General features: G+C 41.0%; 1 protein-coding gene across 5 annotated transcripts in view; it reads left to right on the top strand.

Annotated features, from left to right (window-relative positions):
• Nucleotides 1–22,545, top strand: part of si:dkey-97m3.1 (fatty acyl-CoA reductase 1) — a 194,555-nt gene that overhangs the window by 102,945 nt on the left and 69,065 nt on the right. For all 5 annotated transcript variants that reach the window (XM_043709497.1, XM_043709498.1, XM_043709501.1 and 2 more), the window contains 2 exons: nt 9,530–9,696; nt 11,464–11,643. In XM_043709497.1, the coding sequence (XP_043565432.1) occupies nt 9,530–9,696; nt 11,464–11,643 (347 nt within the window). The remainder of the gene's footprint in view (nt 1–9,529; nt 9,697–11,463; nt 11,644–22,545) is intronic.

Genomic DNA, 22,545 nt, shown 5'->3' on the forward strand with positions numbered 1-22,545 from the left:
TTTGTTCATAGAATTAAATCTTTCGTACTTGTACAATTTGTCATGTCATTCATAGATATATACATTGCATGTCTTAACATTACAAAGAACAGATTGAATTACTCGAATTTACAGTTATCCTATTTACAGTTCCCTTTATTAACCATCCAGTCTCTTATTATTTAGCTATGGCTTCAGCAGAACCCACCTACTGAGTGGGTGCCCTGTTATACTATAGCAAATGCACCTTTTTAATCCCAGTTTATGGGGTTACCATTGTCCATTTGACTGTCCTGTCTCTGGGGAAGCTGTCTGCATCCCCTTGGTGAGCACGAACTGCTGAACCCTCGCTGGGCTGAGGTAGCTATCCAGGCTCTCAATGTGGTCGTTTACCTTCTCTGGAGTCATTGAGCCAAGGCAATGGTCCGCACCGTCCAGTTCTGTGTCTGACAATGGGACTGTCAGAGGATCGCAGCTCTCAGTTGTCTGTGGTTGTGGGGCAGTGGGTACCCCCTGGTTCTCACTGGGTGGAGGGTGGACTTCGGGGGGTCCGTTGTTTCCTGGTTGGGAGGAAATGCCCTCCTCTTTATCTATGGTGCTCTGTCTCTTCTTCTTGGTGGTGATGACATTCTGTGCGCCCGTCTTCCCCATCCGAAGAGCTGGCCGTCCCTCCCTCGTGCAGCTGTCTTTTCCCCCTTTGCTGGTAGGCTTTGGGGGCCTGGCCGGATTTTCTCTTCCTGTTTTTAACAGGTATCCACTCCTCTGCTCGATTACCTTCTCCTCCATTGCTTCCATCTGCCCAGCTAGAGCTAGGATCAGCTGCTGTGTCTCTCCGCTGGCTGCCACCTCCTCCACTCCGGCCTGTTCTTCTTTCTGGGTGCCACTAGACTCTGTTTCCCTGCTGTCTGGGTGGACCTTACTGGTCTTTGGGGGTCTACGGCTCGCATTGCCACCTCCAGCCATCTGTGCGTAAGTGGGGCCCCCCCCGTCTTGGGCAGGTCTTGTACATGTGGCCCGCCTCTCCGCACAGGTTGCAGCTCTTTTCTTCCTGACAGTCCTTAGTCAGGTGACCCTCCTGTTTGCAGTTCCTGCAGATGGTCCCCTTGCAGTCCGCCGCCACGTGTCCCGACTTCCCGCAGGTTCGGCACACTTTCGGCTGCCCTGCATATGTCAGGTAGCCTCTGTTCCCTCCAATTGCGAAGCTCGAGGATGGGTGGAGAATGTTCCCATTGCCATCGACCCTCAGAGTCACCCTGACCTGCCGCTTACTGGTCCAGATCCCAAAGGGGTCGATCACATCAGTGGCTTCTCCCTCAACTTGGACGTACCTTCCCAAGAAGGTCAGGACATCAGCTGCTGGAACACAGGGGTTGTACATATGGATTGTAACAACCCGATTCCTCTGTGCAGGGAGCATACACAATGGGGTTGCCGACAAGATGGAAAACAGCGGCTCCCCTTCCTTCTCCTTGAAGACCTTCAGGAGCTGTTCGCACTGCTTCACACTCCTGAAGGTCACATCAAAGTAGCCTGCCCCAGGGAAATCCTGCAGGCAGTACACGTCCGCTGCAGCGAACCCACAGCATCCCAGCAGCACCTTCTTAATAAACAGGATGAATCTACCGGTGTACGACCCTCTACCTTCTTCACAGTCACCCGGACTGTGTTTCGAACCCCCTGCCCAGGGATGCGGGCAGCTGTTGAGGCCATAGCTCTGAGGTTGGCTGGTCCCTGAATTGGCGTTAGGCCGAAGCCAGCATGAAGATCCACCAATAGCAGGTCAGCACAACCAAACAATCCTCCAACGTCCAATCACGATCCAGCGATGATCTCCACTAGCTCTGATGACTCGCAACTCGACCCCTGTCCTGATAAGAACAGACACTTGATCTTAGCCAAAAGGCCGAGAAGCGATACCCAAAGGGTCTCAAGGACACTACATGGTTTGTTTTCATATGTTTCATCACCATACTAGGTAACATCATCAGTGAGAGTCTCTGGTGAAGCACTGTGGGCGGCACAGTGGCACGCGCTGCTGCCTCACAGCACCAGTGATCCGGGTTCAATTCCTGACTCAGGCGACTGACTGTGTGGAGTTTGCACGTTCTCCCTGTGTCTGCGTGGGTTTCTTCCAGGTGCTCCGGTTTCCTCCCACAGTCCAAAGATGTGCAGTCCAAAGATGCTAAATTGCCCGTAGTGTCAGGTGAAGGGGTAAATGTAAGGGAATGGGTCTGGGTGGGTTCTTCAGGAGGGTAATGTCATTTCCAGTTTTTTATAAGGGAAGGTAGATAGGGTTTAAATCGATGTATTTATTGATGGAGTTCAGCTTAGAATGCCATGCCTCTAAGAATTCTCGTGCGTGTCTTTGTTTCGCCTGTCCTAGGATGTGTGTGCTTTTAGGGTCTGGAGCTCAACCTAAAGAATGGCTACTTGGCCAATATAGCAGCAGGGCTATCAGCATTTGTCGTGTCATATCTTAGCATGGACAATCACTTCCAGAAAAAAAAGGGGGAGGAAAAGGAGAGTAAAATGTGAACCAGAAATAATACATTCTTAAGTGAGGTTAATTCTGGTGGACAGACGGAATATTTGGAATTTCAGTCAGCCAGATACCACTTCATGTGAAACTCCCTGAAGGAGGAGCCTTCCCTTGTATTCTCTTTGTTTTGATGCTGAAATTCTGCTACAAATAAAATAAGGAGTTTGCTATGTACTAACTTTAAAGCTATTTAATGAATGATGCTGGACAATTTAATGCATTAGTAAATAATTTGACAAAGATAAAGGAAACAACTTTTGTTAGAAATATACCAGGGTTAATGTTCTTCTTCAGGCATAGTGCCATTTTAAGGGATTATCTCCTGGTGTCACACTAATCTGCTTTAATTAATTATGCAAATTGACAGAACACAAATAGTTTAGCTGCATATTTAACTAAACTGCTGATCAAGAATCAGTGAACTAACTGAGACTTTAGAAATGTCGGGTCGATAATTAACTAAACCTGTTGATATTGCACTACTCCTGAGATTGATGATATTAAGAGATGCTCCACTGCCTGCTAAATAATACTTTCCTTTCAGAAGTTAGGCTCAATTCCATTTTCATTATTTAAAGCTGTGCACTCATCAGAAAAATGAATGGTGTATTTACAATGTGTTATATGAAGTCAAAATACAGCAAATTGCTATCTTTTGGCAAAATCACCGCACAACTCTTCTGCTTTTTTGTCCCTTCAAAAACCAGAAGAAAATTGACCTGTGGTGGTCAGAGTATATTTACAGTAAAAACATACATTATTTGTTCTATAATATCATACTGAAGTTATTTCAGTTTTTCCAAAGCCCAGAATCAGAATCAAGTTGACTGGCTGCTCCCTCTAAGTAATCCTAAATTACTACGGGTCTTCAAAGTATGTGAGAAGAGAACATATTGTCATTTCTGTATGAAATATAAGGTTCCTGAGTGGGAAAAAAAAAGACCTGTCTTTTCTCTTTTCAGATAACAGTAGACTTGCTGCAAATAGAGTCATAGAGATGTATAGCACAGCAACAGACCCTTCGGTCCAACTCGTTCATGCTGATCAGATATTCCAACCCAATCTAGTCCCACCTGACAGCCCCAGGCCTATATCCCTCCAAACCCTTCCTATTCAAATACCCATCCAGATGCCTTTTAAATGTTTCCTCTTTATTTCTCTAGCTAAATGCAATGCTGAAATCTAATACTTGCTGTGTTTCTACCAATGCTATTCACGTGCCGCTACAGATATTTATTAACAAGGAAATAAAAACTGTGAAAATGACAGAGGCTTTTGAAAGTTGCACCATACTATATCTTCCAAAATCTTGTTTTCTTTTGCCACAAGCTTCTGCATTAAATGCTAATGACTCCAGCATTTTCTTAAGATTTGATTGCGTAGTGATTCATTAACCTGTTAAATTTTAGCAACATAGGAGCACACTAATTTTCTTTACCTGTTGTTAGCAGAGACAAGGATAATCAATACTGGGAAATGGGCAAAGGAATTATGAAATTCACTCCAGTTAGCGAAAGGTTGGCTAATTCTGAAAACATCATATGATTATGCATATTTAATTCCAGTTAGGAGCTCAGGCCTTAGAATTTCATTGTCAACTATCAAAAGTATTGCTACTTTCAATACTTTTCAACTGCACAGTATTCAAATAGGCAGAGTTAAAAAATTCTGCTCACCAGTTTTCAGTTACTTTGTAAGATAGTGAAAGTAAAGTAAAGCAGTTGTTTAAATCCCAAGGAGCAACAAACAATGCATTTCTCACATTGGATAATCACTGCTCCTTTGTTTGTTTAACCTTGTGTCTTGTTGCAGCTTGTCATGAATCATGGATGGATGCCTGTCAGACAGCCTCACACAGGGTACCTCACACCTTCAATGCATTATCTGGGCAAACATGGCACCTATTGTTAAAGTTCACTTGAGAATGTAACTTTAAGGAAGTTATGAAATTTACATATGAAAGAACTGAAACCAACATGTTCATTCTAAAAGATGACAGATTTAACAAACAATCCAGGTCTTTTTCAATATTTAATATCAGTGACATCACACTGTAAACTTTTGCTATAAATTCTGTGTCCTACGATCTTATACTCCACAACCTCCTGATGAAGGAGCAGTGCTCCAAAAGCTAGTGCTTCCAAATACACCTGTTGGACAATAACCTGGTGTTGTATGATTTTTAACTTTGTGCACCCCAGTCCAACACTGGCACCTCCAAATCATTACTTATGATGAGTAAGTCACATTTCTGGATTTTTTTTGGGCATGCAAAAGGTCTACGGTACTTTGATGATATACCATATGAGACTGAGCAGTAAATATTAGTGGGTGAAAAGGTGTTAGCTAAATGTTGTTGAGTATTTGATTGTGAGAACCTTCATAGTTAAGAGACATTCTGATCGGAGTTTCTTCAGTGGGAGATTTCTGAAAGTTGTAAGGAATTGCAAATGGCTACAAATGATTATTAATACACTTCGTACAGGATCTTAGTTAAAAATCACACAGCACCAGGTTATAGTCCAACAGGTTTAATTGGAAGCACACTAACTTCCGGAGCGCCGCTCCTTCATCAGGTGATAGTGTCTTGATGAAGGACAGTATCACCTGATGAAGGAGCAGCACTCTGAAAGCTAGTGTGCTTCCAATTAAACCTTTTGGACCATAACCTGGTGTTGTGTGATTTTTAACGTTGTACACCCCAATCCAACACCAGCATCTCCAAATCATGATTACAGGATCTTAGGCTAGGTTGGGAGAGCCCATTTGAAATTCACCTTCCCCCACCCATTTCCCCCATGAGTGTGTGTCTTGGATACTTTTTGACCATTCTTAATTTAGAGACCCTAAGACTAGCTACAGTGCTGATCTGCAGTATTCATGACTGCACAATCTAAGACAATTAACCAAGGGATGAAGTTTTAGTATAGTAGTTAGTAAGGAAGCAAAAATACACCGTGATAGGCATTAGAATCATATAGCATGGAAACATACTCTTTGGTCCAAATAATCTGCACTGACCAGACACCCCAATCTGACCAAGTTTCGTTTGCTGTAATTTGACCCATTTATCTCTGTACCTTTCTTTTTCCTATGCCCATGCAGATGCATTTTAATTGTACTTGTACTCACCTCCACCACTTCCTCTGGCAGCATGTTCTATACATGCACCACCCTCTGCGTGTAAAGGTTACCCCTCTGGTGCTTTTTCAGTATATCTCTTCTCACCTAAAACACATGCTGTCTAGTTTTGGACACCCCCAGCCCTAGGAAAAAGACCTAGCCATTCACTGTATCCATGGCCCTCATGATTTTATAAACCTCTTTCAGGTCACCCTTCAGTCTTGGAAGCTCCAGGGCGTGCTAGGGTACTCAGCCTCTCCCTATAGCTCAAACCCTCCAGTCCTTGCAACATGCTTCTAAATCTTTTCTGCACCCTTTCAAGTTTAACATCCTTCCTATACAACGGGGACCAGAATTGTATGCAATATTCCAAAAGTAGTCTCGTCAATGTCCTGTAGAGCAGTATTGCCCTTCCCATTCATATGAAGGTGACCTCATTCGCTTTTGTCTAGAGTTGAACACATACTCAAGTCTGAATAGTTTCCGTGACACCTGTTTCTGCGATGAGTCAAACAATTCCATTCGAAGAACTTTGTGAAATTATTAGTCACAGATGCTGGCAGAACATTGTGTTCTGATCAAGTTCAAGTGTAGGTTAGCCATCAGAAAGTGTTGTGTTTGTGCCCTCTTTACAATAAGGGTCAGCATGCCTAAATGCCACAGCTCATTTTGACGCTGAACCATTTTTATGATTGTCTCTCTGGAATCTTGAATTCCAGGCGGGCACTGGACAGTTAGAATCAGCAGAGGTTCAAATATGGGTGGTTTCTTTAGCTTATTCATGATTGGTGGTTTTCACTACCAGCTTAACTATTCTAAAAATAAGTTATTACTTGTTCACTGTAATTAACATCTGAAATATTTAATTGCTGATTTTGTATCTCCCAAAATGACTTCAAAGAACAAAGTAAACAGTTGTGTTTGACTTACTATACACAATGCAAGTGACCCGAACAAGCTGTTTAGTGTAAATATGAAGCATCCGTTTTTAAAGATGTTTATATGAAAATTACAATCAATGGCAAAACAAGACTACTCACTGCTGGCCTCAAGCAAAGTCTAGCAGAGCAACCTGTTGTGATAATTTGTGTCCCATCAACATGTAGATGGTGATGTTTGGTAGTGGGGATTTGCAGTATTTAAGCAACTAGTCACTGAAAGAATTCTTACAGATGGCCTGAATAACATTGAAATTGAATCATTTTTGAACAATTACATACAGAAAAATAAAGGTTGGACCCACATATGCGTGAAGTTGAAATGTTATGAAAAACATTGAGAAAAATTAGTTTGAAAACTCTCAATTAAATCTTAGCATTGTCATTTAATAGCATTCAATAAATCTTGTTTGCAGTAGTTATTTCTCAGATTATTGTTTACATCCCGATTGCATCTTATGGAACGGAACAGTTTTGTTTTAGATGAGAGTTCTAATGGGCAGAACTGTAAAAGAGAAGTTCTCAATTGATGCAAAGAGGCAGGGAATGGGATGCCACAGAACAAAGAACAAAGAAAATTTACAGCCCAGGAACAGGCCCTTTGGCCCTCCAAGCCTGTGCCGATCCAAATCCTAAATGTATCCCTGTGCTCCCCACCCACTCATGCATCTGTTCAGATGCACCTTGAATGAATCTATCATGCCTGCCTCTACTACTTCTGCTGGCAGTGCGTTCCAGGCACTTATCATCCTCTGTGTAAAATACTTTCCACATGTATCCCACTTAAACTTTTCTCCTGTCACCATGAATGCGTGACCTCTCATTGTTGAATCCCTCACCCTGGGAAAAAGCAAATCGTTATCCACCCTGTCTATACCCTTCATGATTTTATAGACCTCAATCAGGTCCTCCCTCAATCTCCTTTTCTCCTTTGAAAACAATCCTAACCTACTCAACCTCACTTCATAGCTACCTTCCTTACCAGGCAACATCCTCATAAACCTTCTCTGCACCCTCTCCAAATCGTCCACGTCCTTTTGGTAATGTGGTGACCAGAACTGTACACAGTATTCTAAATGCGGCCAAACCAAAGTATTGTACAATTTTAACATGACCGGCCAGCTCTTATACTCAATATCCCGTCTGATGAAGGCAAGCATACCATACGCCTTCTTGACCACTCCATTCACCTGTGCAGCCACCTTCAGGGTACAATTGACCTGAACTCCCAGGTCTCTCCACTCATCAACTTTTCCAAGGCTATTCCATTTACAGTATAGTTCGCTCTAGAATTAGACCTTCCAAAATGCATCACCTCACATTTGCCTGGATTTAACTCCATCAACTACTTCTCCACCCAACTCTCCAGTCTATCTATATTCTCCTGTATTCTTTGACAGTCTCTGCTTTCTGTTACTCCACCAATCTTGGTGTCATCTGCAAGCTTAGTGATCAGACCAACAATGCCCTCTTCCAGATCACTTATGTATTTCACAAACAACAGTGGCCCCAGCACTGGTCCCTGTGGAACACCTTTCTCCATTTTGAGAAACTCCCTTCAACTACTACTCTGTGTCGCCTGTTGCTCAACCAGTTCTTTATCCACTTAGCTAGAACACCCTGCACACCATGTGACTTCACTTTCTCTATTAGTTTACCATGGGGAACCTTCTCAAACTCCTTACTAAAGTCCGTGTATATGACATCTACAGCCCTTCCTTCACCTATCAACTTGGTCACTTCCTCAAAGACCTCTATTAAGTTGGTAAGGCGCGATGTCCCCTGCACAAAACCATGTTGCCTATCACTGATAAGCCCATTCTTTTCCAAATATAAATAGATTCTATCCCTCAGTACCTTCTCCAGCAACTTTCCCACCACTGATATCAGGCTCACTGGTCTGCAGTTACCTGGAATATCCCTACTACTCTTCTTGTACAGAGGGACAACATTAGCAATCCTCCAGTCCTCCGGCACTTCACCTGTGTTAAAGGATGCTACAAAGATCTTTGTCAGGGCCCCAGCTATTTCCTCTCTGGCCTCCCTCAGCAAACTAGGATAGATCCCATCCAGTCCTGGTGATTTGTCCACCTTAATATTATTTAGCCTATCCAACACATCTTCCTTCCTTATGTCAATGTGATCCAGAGTAAACAAACTCCTATCTCTAATCTCAGCATTCATCATGTCCCTCTCCTCAGTGAACACTGATGCAAAGTAATCATTGAGAATTTCACCCATTTTCTCAGGTTCATAGCACAGCCTCTTGTGGAGCATTGAAGGACAGGAATTTCTTGGAATTTTGCATTAATCTTGATTTCTGCTGCATCTTGTCCTGAAGTTGTACTCAATGTTGGTAGGGTAATGACCAACACTGGCAGTTCATTAAAACCCTCCTCAGAGTTTAGACTATTGCAGCTTAAAAACTGAGGAAATCAACAGTGTATATCCACTTCTAGATTTTCCTAGACTCCTAACTTTTTTTGTGTGTGCTTATTTTAATTTGTTATAAATGACAGCTGATTTTTAAATGATTAAAGCTTTGAGATTTCCAGTGCATAGTGAATCATACTTGGTGTTGAAAAATAGAATATTCCTAAAGGACAAAGTTATGCTTCATTTTCTGATAGCTTCAAGATGAATTTCGATATCCTGCAAATAAAAATGTGTCCTGCCTGAAGATTATTGAATGCAGTCATATCCCAAGGCATTAAACTCCTCCAGGATGATGTATTCACAAAGAATGCAGTATTACTCCAGCCTTAAATCAAATTGCACTGAGTTTCAAAGCCAAAATTACAAATGTTCGTAACCCATGGAAACAGGTTAAGAATCACTTTTTCAACTTCATAGAAGTTCACCATATTAAAAACGTACACTGAGTGAAGCAAAATTGTCGCAAAAAGTTTTTAAAATGTAGCCACTATTTTAATCTTTCTTTCTATTGCAGTTGTTTGATAGGGTGAGGGAAGATTTTCAGAAGAAGATTATTCCTATTGGCAGTGAGCTGATGCAGCCTAACCTGGCCATCAGTTCAAAGGACACTGAACATCTGCTCTCCTGCATTAATGTTGTCTTCCACTGTGCAGCTACCATACGATTCGACGAGCCTTTAAAGTAGGTCCTTTTTCTAATCTATCCACTCAGATTCGAAAGGAAAGAAAATGCTATACTAAATTCTAATTTCCTGTATTGATAACTTTTTATAGTTATTGCTGGTTCTGATCTGTTTGTGACCATCGGAATAATTGGTTAGAATTTGTTGCCCTCCCACAGACACTACTTCCCCTAACGATAGCACACCATAAATGCGAATTGTTCTTCAGGTAGCATCTTCCATTATTCATGAGCCACCAGCTCACAGTTTATGATGCAGTTTTATTGTAGGTTAGGGCAACAGGTAAAGCTCCTATCTCAGCTGGATTAATGATTAACCCCTCGCTGTTGATGTTTTTCTTGATGACACAACACCCAGTTAACTAATTTAGCTAACCAGCCTCTCTAAACACAGGTTAAACATTGCAACAACTACTTTGCAGGCAATTGTGGTATCCAGTAGTACCACACAATTAATTCAATTGGAAGCATACTAGCTTTCGGAGCGGCGCTCCTTCATCAAGTGATGAATCACCTGATTCCTGATCATCAGGAATCACCTGATGAAGGAGCGTCGCTCCGAAAGCTAGTGTGCTTCCAATTAAACCTGTTGGACTATAACCTGGTGTTGTGTGATTTTTAACTTTGTACACCCCAGTCCAACACCGGCATCTCCAAATCATCACACAATTAATGATAGCATGATTGAAATCAGGCATGTTTACTTCATGAAAAGGTATTTCATAGAGAGTAATTAGATGATACTATCTAGAGCAGTATTTTAAAATATTAAGACTAATTCTGTATTTTGACAAACTGTAGCAATTCCTTTACTTCTGTGTCCTTTACTTCTACAGTTGTTTGGGGGAAACGAAACCCTCCAAATATGTTGCAACGTTATCGTTGCAGAATATTTCGTAAAATCATTGTTACAGAAAATAATGAAAACACAACTCTCCATAAGCCAGTAATTTGAAGCATACTCCAACCATTCATGAAGAAATGCACCAATCCATGCATGTCCACAAGAATATTAGATCAGTATGATTTTATTCTATGGTGATGGTCAACATTTGCTCCAAATTATTTTTATTTAATCTTAATAATTCTAAAAACCTCTTGCAGAGTGAAGGCACATTTTTGACCTGCTCCCAGACTTCTAATGCTGTATGAACAAAGGTGCTGGAAAACCTTATTAGGTCAGGCAGCATCTGTGGAGAGAAACAAAATTAAAGCTTTCACATTGATTACCTTTCATCAGAAGTAGATGTTTCCTAATGCTGTTTGATAGCTAGCTATTAAAAAGGCACAGAGCTACTTTCCAGTGAGGACTCTTCTCCAGTATTTCATCCCATGGCTAGGGGGCTGATGGGGAGCAGATTAAAATTTTCATTGGTGGCACCTCAGAGCTCTGCAGCTGAAATCACATTTTCAGTGAAGTAAGGGAATTAAGCTTGCATGGTTTTGTTTTACTTTATAGGGTTACCTTTTGCCATCAATGAGCTTAAACATAATCACAAATATTTTCAATTTGCACTGTTTTGCCAAATTGAAGGCAGATTGGCAGTTTCAGAGTTGCGTTTATCTTTTCAGGCTCATTGGTTTGACAAATCAATTGATTTCTGTTTTGTAATGGCATTATTTTAACCAAAGGATATAATTATATGTTTTCGCAGGAATCACAAGAAAATAGTATGTTGTCATATAGGCTGAACGCTTGTACATTCATTTACCTTACTAGTTTTCCCTCTCCATGACCCTATTTTCCTTTGCTCTTGCCCTGCACAGACATGCCCTGCAGCTGAATGTGGTGGCTACACAGCAACTGTTAGTGCTGGCCCAGCAGATGCAGAAGCTTGAAGCCTTCATTCACATTTCCACTGCTTACGCAAACTGCAACCGGAACCATGTAGAAGAGGTCATATACCCTCCACCTGTAGAGCCAAAGAAACTCATCGACTCTTTAGAGTAAGATTACTTTTATAATTGTTTCATTATTTAGCTTCATTTGCATGTTCTTGTCAGGAATTTAAATATCAGCCAACTTGAAAGATGGAAAGCAGCAATGGGATGCTGGTCTATCAAATGTTACCTTGTTTTGTTGATCTGTATTGTGAAATAATATGTAAGCAGATTGTCTTTTTAATAGTGTTTTACAATCATAGAATAAAGTTATATAGTAGCTTTTGTGGTGTAGTGGTGGTATTCTTACCCCAGGTTCAGAAAGTCTGGTTAAAGTTTCATCAGATAAGGAGCTGTGTCATATTATGTCCAAACATGTTGATTTATTTTATACAGCAAAGTTGCATTTGTTCTGCAAATTTATATTTTTTATATTTTGTAGGATATGTGGTAAGAACATTTAATTTTCAGTATCACATCAGAGTTCAGTTGCACAGTATAACTTGCTTTAAATCATTTAGGTTGACTTCAACTCTACAAGCCATCTTAAACAGCTTTAAGCTGCAAATAAAATGGGGATAGTAGGTGAATAAAGTATGAGGAAGAAATGGAGAGAGATTAAGCTCATTCAATACAAGTAAGCTGCATCAGTAAAACAGGGGAAGAGATTTAACTGGAGATAACATAATATTCAAATTCCATGCAAGTGTAACCTGTGTGGTGTGTTAATTATTCAGAATTATTAAGAAATTGGAACATATACAGTTTTCTGCCAGTCACATACTATATGGATTTTGGCTGAAGAGGTGGAAGTTAGAGGGTCGGTGCATATTCCAGCTGCAATCTCATCTCTGATAGAAAGCAGACACAATTTTAGATTTTAGTGGCAACAAAGGGTTTTATTAATGAGGGGTGTGGAGTGACAGCCAGTTTATAGGCAGCGTCCGGAGGGTAGGCTGAAAGGAATATACTCAGGACACCAGGGAAGCAGGCTACATTCTAACTCGTGCTGTCTGTACATGGTTTACAAAATATGAATGCAACTGAGTTTCAAATTGACCAGGGCAGATGGAGTAGGAGAAAGTGAGGACTGCAGATGCTGGAGACCAGAGTTGAAAAATGTGGTGCTGGAAAAACACAGCAGGCCAGGCAGCATCCGAGGAGCAGGAGAATCGACGTTTCGGGCATAAGCCCTTCCTGAACTCCTATACTCAAACCTAAACTGTATAGGAATGCTAGGAAATGCAAAAATACCTGCAACAGACATCAAAGGGAATGCATAGGACTATTTACTCTTGCTGCCCAAAATAATGTGTGGCCTGCCAGAAGTGTGCATCTAGAATGTGGTGGCCATTTTGGATTCAAAAGCCCATCTTTAAAGAATAGCATTAGACAAGTGAATTTTGCCAATAGAAACCCAAATATTGCACCATCATATATAAAACTCATCAATGCCGTCTCCTCTTTTAGTCAGATTCCTATGTATTGTTGTGATTTGCTGGCCAGTTAACCTAACTTTGCTTCATCTTTTGGAATATGATAGGTTGTGCATGTTATGGAAGCTTATTTGGATCTGATTAAATGATTTGAACTTATGTGATACTGGCCTTCATTTCATTGGATGTTACAGGGAGTATTTTATATACAGTACAATATCACGTAATAGAAGCCTTCATTCAGGGTCCGATTGAGAACTCTCATGCTAGAAGAGACACAGGAACGAATATTTCTGTAAGCCTACAGTTGAATGGCAGGTGGAGCTTTAATAGTCTTACAGTCCTTTCCCAGCAAAAATGATATTATGTGAGTACATACTCTCTCCTGCAAAATGCATAAAATAAATCCTAAGAGCCACACATGGACAGCTTTGAAAGTGGAGAATGAGGAGTTTGTGAGGTCTCTGTGTCAAGTCAATTCTCCCAAAATCTCTGAGCAGTCTTGCCCATTGGGTAGCTGATGAGGATAGTTAAGTGCCCACCTTAGTGGCGAAGTGGCCAGAATCTATCCTAATGACATGGTTCCCACACTGGGACTGAAGGGTTCTGAACAGCGGGCATTGAAGTGGAGTTGAGGCTGAGATGAGATCAGCCATGATCGAATCAAGTGGCAGAGCAAGCTCAAGGGGCTGAATTGCCTACTTCTGCTCTTGGTTCTTATGAAACTTAATAGGTGACTGAAGATGGCTTCCAGTAGCAGGCCAGGAACTATTTTGAAGATTTCATCTTTTTTTTGTATTTTTGAGTGTGGACTGAAATGAGAAAAGGACTGTTCTAAAAAGAAAAATAAGGATTTTGGAAAAGATTGCTGCAATTGTTAAAATAAAGTTGAAATGTTTTAACCTGACATTCATTGTTAGTGTTGTTTATGCAAATGTTTGGTCAGACAGTGAAGCAGGGTGGCACAGTAGCTCAGTGGTTATCACTGCTGCCGCATAGCACTGGAGACCCAGCCTTGGGCAACTGTCTGTGTGGAGTTTGTGCATTCTCTCCGTGTCTTCATGGGTTTCCTCTGGGTGCTCTGGTTTCCTCCCACAGTCCAAAGATGTGCAGGTCAGGTAAATTGGCCGTAGTGTTAGGTGCATTAGTCAAAGGGAAATGGGTGTGGGTGGGTTACACTTCGGAGAGTTGGTGTGGACTTGTTGGGCTGAAGGGCCTTATCCACACTGTAGGGAATTTAATCAGACAAGTTGGAGCCAGTGAGTGTTCTTACAGTGGAAATTCACCGGCAACAATTAGCTGATTGGTTCATAAAATAGTAACCAGTTGTCAGTGACAAAGCTAGTCTGCTTGCTAACAGCTACTTGATTGGCTTCCAACTAGTTAAACAGCTTCTAGGTATGAATGTTTGGCAGAAGACATCAAACCTCCAATAAAGAAGTAGCAGTTCTTTTCTCTGCATTTTTTTTCATAAAATACCTCAAACCTGAAGAAAGTCAATTTATTTTTCACCATCAGTTAATGTAAGCTATGGCTCTTCATCAATAAGTCAGATACTTCATAACTGTGAATCAGTTACTGTGTGCCTCCTGAAAGTAAGTGTATGCAACTGGAGAAAGAAAATTGAGGTGCAAGAAGTCCTGACAAGCTAAAAGGAACATCTGCTTGAAACTTGTGGACAGTGACCATTGAGCTGCCTTCCCAGTCTTTCCTTCTGACCATAACGCTCAGTTTTCTTTTTGTCCATCTTTGTGTGTGTGTATATACATGTGTAGAGAGGGAGGTTTATAACAGTTTAGAGTTTTACCTAGTAAACTTACATGTCAATGGTTCATAATTGTTTGTCTGTAGCTAGAATCTATTTATATGAAGTCAATAAGAATCAATGTTAAATACAGCAACCTCTTCTGTGCTTATTGTCAACCTGAGTTTAAAAGCAGGCTAAATTGAGAATTTTGCAAACAAAATTGTTAACTTTTGTGAAGACTTGTTTTCCAGTACCTTAACTCAGTGAAGTGTAACACTATTGACATCTCCATATTGACATACCCCATTTTGTAGCTGCTGGAATCAAAGGAATCAAGCTATGATTGAAATCCAACATCCAATAGATACGCCATACTTAATGTTTATACTTTCAGACCTCTTCAGAGGGTGCCTCCAATTGGAGGTCCCTTGTACTCCTCCACCTTTATTGACAGTACTCCTGTCTCTTGGAGGAAATACCCACAGCCTTGGGTCCTCTACTTGGCCTTTCTACCTGTGCAGCCCATCCATCACCATCTCTACTAGATGATATATGTGGAGCTGTTTGGTAATTGTCTGCTCCTATGAAGATCATGCAGATAGGGATCCTCAGGCACCACTGGGGTTTGGATGTGGAAGTCATTGGATTAACCAGGTCTTCATCTTAAAACAGTGTTAATAGGATTGTACCCAAGATTCTAATTTGTTCTGAATTCTGTTAAAAAAGAGACACTGAATGGTATTTAATTGGGGTGACAAGAGTATCAGCAAGTTAGCTGGAGAGTTAGTGAGAGTTCTGCTTTACCTGCTTTAGGAAGACCTGCCGAATTAAGTGATTGTGAAGATTGGGCCTGAAATTACAGGAGAATGAGAGGGTATATAAATGAAATTTACAAAATTCGTAAAGACAGCGTAAATGCAGAAAGAATAATTCCGCTGTCATGGGGGCGGAGTTGGTGGTCTAGAACTAGGCAATGCAGTCTCCAAATATAGGGCTAATTATTTAGGAGTTAGATCAGAAGGAAGTCATGCACTCGGGATATTGTGATTAATTGGAATGTTCTATGTCAGAGGGCTGTGGAGGGTCAGTCATGGAGAATGTCAAAGATAGTGATTGATAGAATTCTTCATATTAATGATGTCAAAGGGTAGTGGGTTGGATAATGCATGGTGTTATGAAGTTGTAGACATGTACTGTACCTTTAAGGGAGCTGAAACTTCTGGCTGGCACAGAGTGTGCTGAAAAATTTTAAAATGTAACATTTGGTTGTGAAACAAATAGCTGGAGCTGCGTCCAAATTCCAATTTGGCCAAGCAGTTTAAATTATGCCCCAGATACCAAAATCCAATTGAATTTGAATTTTACTGTTTTGGATGAAATCAGACCAATGAGCCGGTCCAATGTTTTGTGGGTATATAAAATCGTGTATTTTGAACAGTTGGGGAGAACAGCAAAGAACAACCAAGCACCAACAGACTGCCAGCTGACTAGCTCTCTGAAAAGTACCTGTCCATAAGAAAGTTGTGCAGCAGAAAACCGGAGATGACCTAGAGGAATCTACAGAGGAAGTTTGATATCTGAAGACAACAACTGGTTTTGAAAATTGACTTGCTGTAAATTTAAGAGGGAATTTATCGGACCAGCATTGTAGAGTGGGAGGGAAAAATAGGTTTAAGAGAGGAGTTATAAATGGTTGTTGTTTAATGTTCTCTTTTGGACTTAAAGAATAAACTTGTTAATTTTTTTCTTTAAGTAGTGATATTTGGGATAGTTCTTTGCCCCTCAAAATTGCGCACATTACGGTGCGAGGTGAGCTTTTCTGTTTCTGGTTTCAATTAGCAGAGGGGTTTACCCTGTGTCGTAACAATGGCCTAGAATAGCGGAGCAGGCTTGATATGCTAAATAGACTTCTTCTTGTCCTACAATCCTATGAACTGCATGGATCTAATAAACTACCCTGAGGAACCACAGCAGTTGATGAGTACTATTTGTTGTTACCATCCCAGACCTGACTGTCAGAAGTAGCATGTATATGTGGGTAATGGACTATGATTGAGTACACCACAATGTGATAAAGAGCGGTCCCACAGATTTGTTAGCAATTCCTTTCAGATATTAATGACGTAGTGGATTGTCAAATGTTATTGCATTTCTCAAGAGATTACAGTTCTTTAATTTTGTTGCTCTGGGCTCTCAAAGTCAATCTGTTATGAACTGCTTCAACAATTCCTCCCATTCCAGTTGTTGATCACTCTCCCCTCTTGGATCAATAACCCCCTCCCCTGTCGCCAAAACTGCACTCCAGTCCTAAGTCTAGCTATTGATTGATAGCGAGCTTCCCAAAGCTACTAATGTTCCTGGATATTCCACACAGGTCCAAAGTTGCTCAGTTCCATCTATCATATGCTGCTTGTGGGCTTTACAACCCCCTAGTCTCAGCTTAACTGAACTATTAGTGAGAGTTATTTTTTTCTCGCGCATGAGTGCACACATGCACAACCTCTAAGTGGTCTACCTTTAGATATGTCTGTCTGTTTCTCCAATTGCCTGTGTCCTTTGAACTCTTCTTCAATGATCCTGAACTGTGCTGATTAACATATTGAAAACCTTCCAAAATGCTCTTCCCCTATTGCTGGGCAGAATTGTGTATTGGAAATGAGATCTCCTGGAGGTTACATTGTCACTGATGCTGGAAGTAGACTTCATCACATAGCAGGAAAAATATTGACTTCATTCTCTAAATTGATAATATTAAAATTTGTTTTTTAATGGTGTTTAGAAGTCAGCAGTTTGAAGAAAATATTCTGTAGTGTAGTTTTATTAATCATATCTGTGGCCAACAAATGAGTAATGCCATAACACTTTAGAGCTGAAAATGTGTTGCTGGAAAAGCACAGCAGGTCAGGCAGCATCCAAGGAGCAGGAGAATCAACGTTTCGAGCATGAGCCCTTCTTCAGGCTCGAAACGTCGATTCTCCTGCTCCTTGGATGCTGCCTGACCTGCTGCCCTTTTCCAGCAACACATTTTCAGCTCTGATCTCCAGCATCTGAAGTCCTCACTTTCTCCTCCATAACATTTTAGACACCTTTTATGATCAATTGCTTCTTAAAGTAATTTAGGAGATAAATGGAACATTGGGTAATCTGTATTTGTTTTTCTTTTGGATGCACCTTGAATTAAACAGATGAAATGAATATTTTATCTTTGTTTCAGCAATAAAGGTACTAAGCAAAATGAATCTAGAGAGTATCAGTCAGTGTTTATCAATTGCAGCTCAAGAACACAAAGCTGGTCATAAATTATAATGAGTGACATCAAATGTTTAGAAAGCAGACAAGGATAGCTGGTATAGGGATTGGAAATACTGTAATGAAACTTTTGCAGAATGATATTCTAGGTTGGGGTTAAGATTGCAGGTCAGATGACTGGGCGGAATACAAAGGACAGGAATAACTATAAGGCTAATTAGAACAAAACAATTACAGCATGAGAGAAGGCAGACTGGAAATATTAGAACAGACAACAAAAGTTTCTGTAAGTATCTAAAAAGGAAAAGAGTAAATAAAATTAATGGATTGATCCTCTAGAGGGTGAGATTGAAAGTTAATAAGAGATAAGAAAGAAATGGCAGATCCAAAGAACAATATTTTGCTTCTGTCTTCACTGTGGAGTTTATAAAAATGTCCGAATAATATCTGTAAAAGGACGAGATGAACTTGGTGAAATTATACTCCATAGGGATGTAGTGTTGTGCAAACTGATGGACTATGGACTGATAATTCTCAGGTTCTGATGGACTTCGTCCTCGGTTCTTAAAAGAATAAACTAGTGAGGTGGTAGATGTATTGCTGTTATTTTTCTAGAATTTGTTAGATTCTGGAAAAGATCCATCAGTCTGGAAAGTAGAAAATATAACCATACTACTCAAGAAGGAAAGGGAGGTAGAAAACAAGAAACTATAGGCCAGTCAGCTTAATATCTATCATGAGGAAGATGTTAGATTTGAGATTAGCAAGTTTATAACTGGGCACTTAAAATCATGCTGACTGCTTTGAATTTTTCTATGTTTCTTTGAAGTTTCACAACATCTTTCCTATAGCAAGGAGACCAGAATTAGATGCATATTCTAAAAATGGCCTAACCATTATCTTGTACAGCCACAACATGATCTCCCAACTCCTATACTCACTGACCAATAAAGGCAATCGTAACAAACACATTCTTCATTACCCTGTCTATCTGTGACTCCACTTTCAAGGAATATGAACCTGCATGCCAAGGTCTCTTTGTTCGGCAACACACCCTAGGACCTTACCATTAAGTGGTTAAGTCCTGCACTAATTGGCCTTTCCAAAATGAAGCATCTCACATTGACCTAAGTTGAACTCCATCTGCCACCCCTTGGCCTTTTTGCCCATCTGATCAAGGTCCCGTTGTATTGCGTGGTGATCTTCACTGTCCACTACACCGCCAATTTTGTGTAATCTGCAAACTTAGTGACTATACCTCCTATATTCACATTAAAATCATTTATTCATTGCCTCTATGCCACTTACAGTGTTTGGGAATGATATTTTAGTCAAAATAAAGCACCGAACCTTGATGCATTACTTGAGGATGGAGACAAGTATAGTGACTGGCCAACAACAATCACATAGTTTAGTTACAGCCAGCAGTATTGCTACTGCCAGCAAAGTGCACCAACCAACAAAGCTTCAACAGATAGTATTTTGCACCTGCCCAAATGCTGTCTAGCTTTCCTTGCTATCTGTAAAACATAAGTCACCACGGGACTTAGAGAATGTACATGTGTAACAAATTTAGTTCCAAAAGCCAAGCCAGCCCCAGTGCAAAAGTGGACAACAAGACTACAACACTGATGAAGGGCTTACGCCCGAAATGTCAATTCTCCTGCTCTTGGATGCTGCCTGACCTGTTGTACTTTTCATGCACCATATTATTTGACTCTGATCTCCAGCATCTGCAGTCCTCACTTTCTCCTACAACACTGAGAGCAAAGAACAATGGTGCACAAACAAAAACATTGTGAACTTCAGAGTCAATGAAGCAAAAGATAGATTTTAGAAGGTGACCAAGCTTTGTATATTGGTAATAACATACACGCACCATCCTGATGATATAAGGCAAGCAGAAGCTTTGACAACCATGACACGCATCAAAAGCTAAATTGTCACAGGAGCTAGTGCTTACATATTATCACTATGCCTCCTGAAAGATGTCTATCTTAGTAGGTGGCACAGCCTACAAGAGACTGTCCCACACTGCATTGTCTCACACTCCATGCAATTGTATTATCATACTGTGTTGTTAATCCAGGCTCATATTGTCTTCCTGAAATCTTCTACCTCAAATACCAATGTCCAGCAGTGGTGGAACTATGAGTATGCACAGAAGACAATAAGATATGGGAGCAGAAATTAGGCCATTCAGCCCATTGAGTCTGCTCTGCCATTCAATCATGGCTGATAAGTTTCTCAACCCCATTCTCCCACTTTCTCCCTGTAACCCTTGATCCCCTTTACAATTAAGGACCTATCTATCTCTGTCTTAAATATGTTCAATGACCTGGCCTCCACAGCCTTCTGTGGCAGTGAATTCCATAGATTCATCACTCTCTGGCTGAAGAAGTTTTTCCTTATCTCCATTCTAAAGGGTCTTCCCTTTACCCTTAGGCTATGCCCTCGGGTCCTTGTCTCTCCTACAGATGGAAACATCTTCCCAACATCTACTCTGTCCAGGCCATTCCATATTCTGTAAGTTTCAATTAGATTCCCCATCATCCCTCTAAATTCCATCAAGTATAAACACAGAGTTCTCAAACATTCCTGGTAATGTTAAGTTTTTCATTCCTAGGACCATTTTCATGAACCTCCTCTGAATATTCTCCAGGGCCAGTACATCCTTCCTGAGTTACGGGCCTCAAAACGTACACAGCACTCCAAATGTGGTCTGACCAGAGCCTTATAGAGTCTCAGAAGTATATCCTTGCTTTTATATTCAAGTCCTTTCAAAAATGCCATCATTGCATTTGCCTTCCTAACTACTGACTCAACCTGCAAGTTTACCTGGACTCGATCTGTCAAGTCTCTTTACACTTCAGACTTCTGAATTTTCTCCACATTTAGAAAATAACCATGCCTCTATTCTTCCTACCAAGGTGCATTACCTTACACTTTCCCACGTTGTGCTCCATCTGCCACTTCTTTGCCCACTCTCCTAATCTGTCCCAATCCTTCTGCAGCCTCCCCGCCTCCTCAATGCTACCTGTGTATCATCTGCAAAGTTAGCCAGAATGCCCTCAGTTCCTTCATCCAGATCGTTAACATAGAAAATGAAAAGTTGTCGTCCCAACACTGAGCATTATGGAACACCACTTGTCACCGGCTGCTACTGAGTTTCTTTCGATATATAAAGGGCAAAAGTGGACATTTGGTTGCTGAAAAATGACACAGGAGAGATAATAGTTGGAAACAAGGAAATAGCTGAGGAATTGAATTATTACTTCACATCAGTCTTTACGGTGGAAGACACAAGTATTTTCTCAAACCTTCAGGAGAATGAGGGGGCAGAGCTGAGTATGGTAACCATCACCAAGGAGAAGGTGCTAGAAAAACTGAATGGTCTGAAGGTGGATAGATCACCTGGACCAGATGGGCTATATTCCAGAGTTCTAAGGGAGATAGCTCAAGAGATAGTGGTGGCACTAGTGGCAATCACTAGAATCAGGGACGGTCTCAGAGGACTGGAAAATTGCTAAAGTAACAGCCCTGTTTAAAAAGGGAGTAGGGCAGAAGACAGAAAATTACAGACCAACTAGCCTAACCTCAGTTGTGGGTAAGATCCTGGAATCAATTGTGAAGGATGAGACTTCTGAATGCATGGAAGTGTATGGTAAAATAGGGCAGAGTGAACATGGTTTCTTCAGGGGAGGTCATGCTTGACCGCTCGTCGAGAATTCTTTGAGGAAGTAATGAGCAGTGTAGACCAAGGAGAGCCAATGGATGGTATTTAACTGGACTTTAAGAAGGCCTTCAACAGGTCCCACATGGAAAACTGATCAAAATGCTAAGAGCCCATAGGATCCAAGGCAAGTTGACAAACTAACTCCAAAATTGGTTTGCAAATAGGGAGCAAAAGTTAATAATGGAGGATTGTTTTTGTGATTGGAAGTTTCTGGGGAAAATCACCACTCTCCGAGTCAGAGTCAGGGTTCAGTGACAGAGTTTATTGTACAAGAAAATACCGGAGCTCCGGGGAGAGACACCAACAGCACAGTGATCAGCTGTGATTCTTCTCTCAACCCACAGCACATGTCAAGATACTTTTATACATCTTGTGATACAATATGTCAGTGATGAGGTTATTGTCTTTGTAACATGACTTTTTATGGCAATCATTGCAGAATTGTTGATAGTTTTGATACATTGTCAGTTCCAGCACAGCCTTTGTTAATTTCAGCGTGATTGTTGTTAGTTTCAGTGCAGACATTGTCAGTTTTAATGGCTGCATGGAAATCCATTGCTGTAGTAATGGGTGCTAATCGCTCTTCCTGAGAAGGACGATTACTGCAGTCCTGAAAATGTGTTGCTGGAAAAGCGCAGCAGGTCAGGCAGCATCCAAGGAGCAGGAGAATCAACGTTTCAGGTATGAGCCCTTCTTCAGGAATGAGGAAAGTGTGCCAAGCGAGCTAAGATAAAAGGTAGGGAGGAGGGACTTGGGGGAGGGGCGTTGGAAATGCGATAGGTGGAAGGAGGCTAAGGTGA

Source organism: Chiloscyllium plagiosum, chromosome 19, assembly GCF_004010195.1.
Source record: "Chiloscyllium plagiosum isolate BGI_BamShark_2017 chromosome 19, ASM401019v2, whole genome shotgun sequence".
Taxonomy (NCBI): Eukaryota; Metazoa; Chordata; class Chondrichthyes; order Orectolobiformes; family Hemiscylliidae; genus Chiloscyllium; species Chiloscyllium plagiosum.